The 7,881-nt window shown below is 35.1% G+C and overlaps 3 protein-coding genes across 4 annotated transcripts in view; 2 read left to right on the forward strand and 1 right to left on the reverse strand.

Annotated features, from left to right (window-relative positions):
- Positions 1-830, reverse strand: part of LOC104765451 (tropinone reductase homolog At1g07440) — a 1,876-nt gene extending 1,046 nt beyond the window's left edge. The window contains exons 1-3 of the mRNA XM_010489167.2: positions 656-830; positions 361-568; positions 74-290 (exon numbers count right to left, since the gene is read on the reverse strand). Coding sequence (XP_010487469.2) covers positions 74-290; positions 361-568; positions 656-822 — 592 coding nt within the window. The 5' untranslated portion in view covers positions 823-830. The remainder of the gene's footprint in view (positions 1-73; positions 291-360; positions 569-655) is intronic.
- Positions 3,012-4,009, forward strand: LOC104778600 (probable inactive L-type lectin-domain containing receptor kinase III.1). The gene has a single exon (XM_010503053.2). It carries the CDS (start codon positions 3,036-3,038, stop codon positions 3,996-3,998), a length of 963 nt encoding a protein of 320 aa, XP_010501355.2. The 5' UTR covers positions 3,012-3,035; the 3' UTR covers positions 3,999-4,009.
- The window catches only part of LOC104765472 (transcription initiation factor IIA large subunit), a 5,227-nt gene continuing 2,824 nt past the window's right edge, over positions 5,479-7,881 (forward strand). Inside the window, exons 1-8 of one of the 2 annotated variants that reach the window (XM_019243340.1) lie at positions 5,479-5,599; positions 5,689-5,877; positions 6,089-6,253; positions 6,393-6,545; positions 6,700-6,745; positions 6,819-6,877; positions 7,076-7,186; positions 7,480-7,623. In XM_019243340.1, the coding sequence (XP_019098885.1) occupies positions 5,752-5,877; positions 6,089-6,253; positions 6,393-6,545; positions 6,700-6,745; positions 6,819-6,877; positions 7,076-7,186; positions 7,480-7,623 (804 nt within the window). In that variant the 5' untranslated portion in view covers positions 5,479-5,599; positions 5,689-5,751. The remainder of the gene's footprint in view (positions 5,600-5,688; positions 5,878-6,088; positions 6,254-6,392; positions 6,546-6,699; positions 6,746-6,818; positions 6,878-7,075; positions 7,187-7,479; positions 7,624-7,881) is intronic. The other variant, XM_010489191.2, reaches the window with a different exon arrangement.

Genomic DNA, 7,881 nt, shown 5'->3' on the forward strand with positions numbered 1-7,881 from the left:
AAAAAAAAAAAAAAAAAAAAACCTCTATTAAAAGTCTCAAACAGAGAGGTGCTCTTGTTTTCTTCAACATTACCTTTTGTTGCAGAGTAGATGGAGCTAACAGTAAACGATAAAACTCCAGCAACAGAAGACATGAACACAATGTTCCCACTTCCTGAAGTCTTAAGCAGAGGATGCGCAAGCTGGCTCAGATGGAAAGCAGATTCTAAGTTGGTCGAAATATGAAACGAGAAATCCTCTGCTGTGAAATCTACCGTCGGCTTTGCCCGAATCGATCCCACGTTGTTTATCTAATAATCAAAACATTACATTAAATCAAGATTCTGGGTCATTGATAAGAGTATATAAAGATTGACTTACGAGTATATCGAGCTTGCCACCAAACATTGAAGACACAGTCTGCATCAAGTTCTCTCTCTCTATTCTCAAAGTTACGTCACAGACCGAACCAGTGACTTGAAAACCCTTCTTTTTCCATTTGCTCAAACACTCATTAAGCTGAGATTCATCTCTAGCACAAGTGTGTATCACTGCCCCGAATCCTGCAAGTTCCTCTACTACACCATGCCTGTTTGGTTCAAGAAACAGAGAATTAAAAATAAAGTAGAATTGATCTCAAGAAAATATGGAAAGATTTTGGAGCTTATATACGGACCCGATCCCTTTGGTTCCACCGGTTACAAGTGCGGTCTTGCCCTTAAGGCTCCATCTCTGGCTTTGCTCTGCTCCAGACATTGCTTTCCTACGGGGCGCCTGAAGGAGCTTAGATTGAAAAGTGAAGAGAATTATGTGGAGCAGACACAAAGTTAATAGATAGATCATCAATCAAATCATTGGAGAAAAAAACTCAAGATGATGGGCCAGGTCCAGCAATCTATATATACATCATTTATAAGATATGACATTGGCATTAAATTTTATAATTATTTTTTACTTCAAATAATATCAAATTCAGAATATAATTGAAGAAGAGATTTTCTCTTTTAATTACTTTTTACTCTAAATATGAAGATTGTCATTTTTTTTGAGTAATTACCAATTTGGTTTTTCCATTATAATCTTCATTTGGTGATACATAATTTGGAAATTTATAATAAATCGTGTGATAACAATTGACAAATTTTCCCAGCAATTTTATGAAAAGGATGAATGTTTTATACTTTAACTAAGAATTTACTCCATATTTTAAACTATGTATATAAATTAAAGTTAAAATTAGTGATACATTAATAAAAATTAAATCTTGATAAGCCAATATATTTTCTTGGTCCCAATTTTTTTTATAGTTCTGCTTAAGAATCGATAAATTAATAACTCTATAAATGAACTTTATACAGTATACACTTTTAAAAAAATGATGAATATGTTTTATACTTACCAGAAGTGACAGATGCTCTAGATAACATATTATATAATATAGACACATATTTTAATCAATTAATTAAAGTTTATAAAAGTAAACAATTAGTATAATTCATATAAAAAAACTAACTTACTTTTATTTTCATTGCACACATAAACTAAATATACTAAAGTGTTAGATTATTTATATATGAAACTAACAAAAATAGAAAGCCATTTATATTGTACTAATATTATTGAAAAACTACAATATAATTAAAATACTACTATCTCTATAGTGAAAACTAAAAAAAAAACACTTCTCAGACGATTTAAATATTTAAGAACTGTATCGTTTTTTCTATATCATAAAAAATACACAGTATACACCTAAAACATAGAATTTGGACACTACATAATATATAGATGCAAAATACTGTACATTTATAAAATACAAAAATTAGTTATATATATGTAGTTAATCTACCAAACAATACATTTTGCATCTTTTTTAACAAATTTAGCCTTGCGGTGTACCACAGGTGAATATCTAGACTGAGAGGATCTAAATCATCGTCCAATGATAAACGTTTGCGTAACAACGAAATCTTACGCCCGTATTAGTCAAAAGGGAAAACGAACGTAATTATTTTTGTCCAGCCAAAATTTGTATATTCGAAAACTTTTAGCCTAAGGGGAAAAAGCAACACGAAAGCTTTGTTATAGGTGAACACAGATAATATCTCAACTTCCCCATTTCATTTTTCATTTGACCAAATTAAGAGGTCTTTTATCTTTAAGACTTAAGAGTTATATTTACGAAAAAAAAAGAGAGTTATATTTACGGTTTTTTATTAGTACGGTGATGTTAACTATAGCTAGACGGCATGGTTTCCCTTTTTTTCTTAGCCAATAGTAGTATATATCTATCAGCTTGTGTGATTTGGGTTGGATTGTTGGGTGCACGTACTTAATTATATTAGACCTCTGATTATCCTAGTCATTTGCATTTTAATGAGTTTTAAGTTCTCACATTTAGCCGGTTGTTGATTATACAGATTTGTTAATTACTTAAAGTGATGACTTGTCTGAGATCAATTATTTTCTTTTGTTTTTATAATGTATGAACCAAATAGGTATAGATTCTTACTTGCACGTATATTTCCCCAAAAACCTTGTCTGAATCTACTTTATTGTATGCTAGTTTGGGATGTTTCTATTCATCTCCACAAGTTAGGTCCTACGACTTATCATCACGATCAGCTATAACTAATACTTGAACATTTCAACATCATAGTTTTTTTTGGAATTGTATGTCTTATGTGCTAATCCTCTTAATAGGTCTTTTACTTAGAATAAATTAACAAGCCTTATACATAGCTTTTTTAACAATATAAGGATTCTCCATAATTAATTAAGAAATTAATTTAGAGGATTTCCTTTTGTGCCGACAAACAAATTTTGAGCTGATAAAAAGTCAAGTTTCGAACTTGCAGCTGATTGGTTTTTTGCGAATAGTATAACAGTTTAGTGCTAAGTTTTAATGAGAGCTTAATGGTCGATCCAGACTTTTTTTTTTCTTTTCTTTTTGAAAAAAAAATCCATGAAGCCTCTATATACGATAGAACTATTCAGACAAGCAACTTCACACATAACAAAACGTACTTTCATCTCTTTCTTATTATTGTCCATCAATGGCAATTGCTTACAAATCAATAGCTCTTTCCATAATCACCCAATTATGCCTCGTTTCTTGTGTGCTAAGTCAACAAAACGAAACCAAATTTCTTTACCACGGATTTTTTGAAGCTAATCTTCTCAAGTATGGATCCTCCAAGATCCTCCCAAGTGGCATATTGGAGTTAACAAACACCTCAAGGAGACAAATGGGTCAAGCCTTCTATGGCTTCCCCATACCCTTCAACAAGACGAAATCATTAAACTCGCTTTCTTTCTCCACAAGTTTCGTTTTCTCAATCGACGCACCAGGTCATGGCCTAACCTTTCTGATCTCACCGTCCATGGATTTCACCCAAGCCATGCCGAGCCAGTTTCTCGGTCTCTTCAATACTTCAAACAACGGGAACTCCACAAACCGAATTCTCGCGGTGGAATTCGACACGGTGAAGTCAAACGAGTTTCTTGACGTAGACGATAACCACGTAGGCATCGACGTGAACGGTTTGGTCTCCGTTGAATCTGCACCAGCTTCATTCTTTTCCAACAAGCAAAGCAAGAATATAAGCTTGAAGCTTTCGAGTAAAGACCCGATCCGGGCTTGGATCGAATACAATGGAGGGGAAATGCTTCTCAATGTCACATTGGCTCCTCTTGACATTTCTAAACCTAAGTTTCCTCTTTTGTCCAGAAAGATGAACCTTTCAGAGATTTTCTTGGAGAAAATGTATGTTGGGTTCTCGGCATCCACAGGAAACATGACGGGTAATCATTTTGTAACTGGATGGAGCTTTAGCAGAGAAGGGAAAACACAAGACTTTGATCTCACTCTACTTCCTTCGCTTTCAACCCCGTCGCCATCTGATTTTGATGACTTTGATCCCATCTTAGATCCTTCTACAGATTCAGCAACCTTAAATCCTTACCGCACCAAGCGGATCTGCACACTTGCAATCATCATCTTTATGATTTGTAATTGAAACCAAGAGGCCTAACGCATCGGTCTTATTATAAATGTATTACTTTCTTGATTTTATTAGAGATGAATAAATTGGATACCCTTAAGCAATTACATTAACTGGTCTGTTATTATTACACAAGTACTGTTTGTTATTACATTAATCTCAACTCTTTGCTTAATAAGTTTAAGATCATTTATGTTTTAAAAGAACTGGAAGTCTGGATCAGGTGAAGTCAACGAGGTGTCAGTAGATTAAAAAAAAAAAGCCTATATAACTAAATTTTTGTTTTATCTTTGAATTTAATATAATCCTTTTAATTTTGTTTGTTTATATGTTATTTTTTTGACGAATCCAAAAAGGAATAATTGCTTCCCGGATTTGATTTTATATAATCCTCTATATCTTCGTGTATCAAACGGAATTTGAGGAAGTTAGGCTATTCTGGACCTATATGACCATCACTGCCGTTGGCGTACTATCAAAGATCCCTCGTGACATACTAGAAGCGGTCTTTTCCACTGGAATCTCTCTATTTGTCACGGCCCCTACGGTTAGTATCTTCTTTATTCGTCTCATTCTTGATGATGATTAGAAGATCAGATAGTCTTTTAGTTTTGGAACCTGAGACTACTGAATGAAACAGCTCACAAAACCATGGTTGAAGCTGCCCTTCTCACTACTTATATTAAAAACCGTGAAACTTCCACCACAAATATGAAGAATAAGAAGTTTTATCAAGTTTGTAAGTGTTTTATTGTTAAATTTGAATTGGTCTAAGTCGTAGGAATGAGTCTTTCGTTGTTAACGGAGTAGTTAAATAAGTTGCAGGTTTTTTACGAAGTAGTACTAAGTTGATTGTTCTACTATAAGTTCTTTTCCTGTAACACTTTATTAATTAATCGAATCATTCAGTTTATTTTTGGACTCTGAAACTTACAAAATACTCCTCACTACGAACTTGGAGAGTAGAGATTAGAGAAAGACAAGAAACAGTTATGTCTCTTCTGCTTGATGTTCTATTTAAGATCACTTTAGCTAATCGATGGATCCAAGTTTTTAATTCCAAATTGTCATTTTGTGAAGGATGATGATTCTGTAAAAGAATACATTTGATGATTATTGAAGTAATAAAATGTTTTCATTGTACCGAACCAATACAAATTGTAGGCCCATTAAGCGAAGCCCATTCTTAACCCTATTAGGTTTGAATGATGATGGAGCTTCAGCCTCCTCCAAACAAGGAGATAGGTTTGGCCCCAGTAATCGTCTTTTGGGACATAAAGAGGTTTCCTGTTCCTGATGGCTATGATTCTCGTCGGGTGATATACAAGATAGAGTTGTTACTATTTCAGATATATTTTGTAAANAAAAAAAAAAAAAAAAAAAATTATGAAAAGAGTGTAAAAGGAAATAAAATATGAATCGCGGGGATGATGACACGTGTAATTGTTGAGACACGATCTGATCCAAACCTATTTATATTATTCTTCGCTGCTTTTTCTGTCTTGACCGCTACTTATCCATCTCTCTCTTCTGTCTTCTGTCTTCTTCTTCTTTTGTCTACGTTTCGTCGCCGATCTCGACCGGATTCCATCTTACCACCTCCTGCCAAACCCTAGGTGAGCTTAGATTGTTATGTTTTTTTTTGGGGGGGGGGGGTAATTTTTGTGGCAAATTCACCCTAAAATGCTGCTTCTGATGATATTAGATTCCCGGAGAGAACGAAATTTGGGTTTTCGCCGGAATTAAAAATTAAGGGGCCGAGACGAAGATGGGTACAACTACGACAACGAGCGCTGTGTATATCCAAGTTATTGAGGATGTCGTCAACAAAGTCCGAGAGGAGTTCATTAACAACGGAGGCCCTGGGGAGAGTGTTCTCAGTGAGCTTCAAGGAGTAAGTTTTCAATCAGAGTTTTCTTCCTTCGCTGCTAAATGATTCAAATTTTTAATATCTTTAGTTAATTCGCCGATGTGGGTGGCTTGGATTTGATCCAATGCAACTAGGGTTTTTTGGGGAATTCATCTCTCTATTTTTTACTTGGTTTTTTGAATCCATAATTTATTTCTGGAGCTTAATTGGGACCTGTGTGTTTTTCTCCGAGTAGATTTGGGAGACGAAGATGATGCAAGCTGGAGTCTTGAACGGACCAATAGAGAGGTCATCGGCTCAGAAGCCAACTCCTGGAGGTCCACTGACTCATGATCTCAATGTTCCTTATGAAGGTACTGAGGAGTATGAGACTCCCACTGCTGAAATGCTCTTCCCTCCGGTAAATTAAATTAAACTCACTCTACTAAATCTTGAATTTTGTGATTGAGCATTAGCTTTTATCAATTGGTTTCTTTTCCACTTGAGATGTTGTTCCTGTAAGTCCTTATTGTTTTTTTTTTTTTTCTGTGTTTGAGCAGACACCATTGCAGACTCCCCTTCCAACGCCGCTTCCTGGTACTGCTGATAACTCCTCCATGTATAACATCCCTACCGGCTCAAGTGATTATCCAACCCCTGGAACTGACAATGGAAGCAACACTGATATTAAAGGAAGACCCAGTCCTTATATGGTGAGCTCTGCTTCTTATTAAGGCTGCTGTGTGGTGCCACAAATGCTTATCTAAGTGTTTTCATAGAATTTACAGAGGCAAAAATAAATGATTGACTTCATATTTTTTGGGTTTTTCTGGTTGACATAAACTGAGAATATGTTCTCTATTGCAGCCACCTCCTTCCCCGTGGACAAATCCCAGACTTGATGTCAATGTTGGTAAGTACTACTTCTACCAGTACGTTAGGTATCAATTTGTTGTTTGGGATATAAACGTCTGACCTGTTGCTAGCTTATGTGGATGGTCGTGATGAGCCTGAAAGAGGAAACTCTAATCAGCAGTTTACACAGGTACTTAACATCTAAATCAAGAATTGTGAGTTTGGATTTTTTTTGTTTGGGTTCTTATCTTCGTTGTAGCAATTACGTGATTGCTTTGATTAGTGCCCATTTCAATTACTTCCTCAATGGACATATTTTTCAAGTTGACTAATATATATATATATAGCTAACATTATAACCTAATATCCATAATTGGAATACGTCCAGGACTTATTTGTGCCATCCTCCGGTAAACGAAAACGTGATGATTCTTCTGCCCCTTATCAAAATGGTGGATCTATACCTCAACAGGATGGTGCAAGCGATGCTATCCCTAAGGTGTGTGTGTAGAACTACACATTTGCATTTGCATTTGGAATAGCTCTCATGAGTAAAACAAAATGTCCTTAGCTCCCTTAGAAAATTAAGTAAGGGAGAAGACTCCTCTTCATTTTTCCACTTCACAAGTTTATTAGTGCCATCCAAAAGAAGATACATGAATTCAAAACTGGTTAAGTTGCATAAAGATACGCGCATCTATAAGTTCTCAGTTTAAGAAGAGAATTTTACTTTCAAGAATGATGTAGTTAGAAAAATTTCAGTGATACATCTGATAGGAGCAATTTTTTCAGGCAATTTTTGAATGTGATGCACTCCGGATAACATATGTTGGCAATAGAAAGGTCCCACGAGATTTTATCTGCTCATCATCGAAGATTCCTCAAGTTGATGGGCCAATGCCTGACCCGTATGATGAAATGTTGTCCACACCAAATGTAAGAATGCTTCAGCTTTTCATTTAGTAGTCAGAATTCCTGTGAACATATACTTCTTCAACGAGTTTAAAACCAGTAACCAGAATCTCTTACTAACTGGATCCCTTCTCACCACCTTCCGTAGATATTGAACTATATATAAACTCATTTGACTTCTTATTACATGATAACGAAGGGAATGAGAATTTCTCATTTAAACTTCATGTTCCATTTGGATTTTTCCTCAAACATACAACAATTACTTTTGCTAGTAAATCC

The sequence above is a fragment of the Camelina sativa genome, chromosome 3 (genome assembly GCF_000633955.1).
Source record: "Camelina sativa cultivar DH55 chromosome 3, Cs, whole genome shotgun sequence".
NCBI lineage: Eukaryota > Viridiplantae > Streptophyta > Magnoliopsida > Brassicales > Brassicaceae > Camelina > Camelina sativa.

Coding starts and splice junctions, on each gene's coding strand:
- LOC104778600 (XM_010503053.2), top strand. CDS start 3,036: ATGGCAATTGCTTACAAATCAATAGCTCTTTCCATAATCACCCAATTA.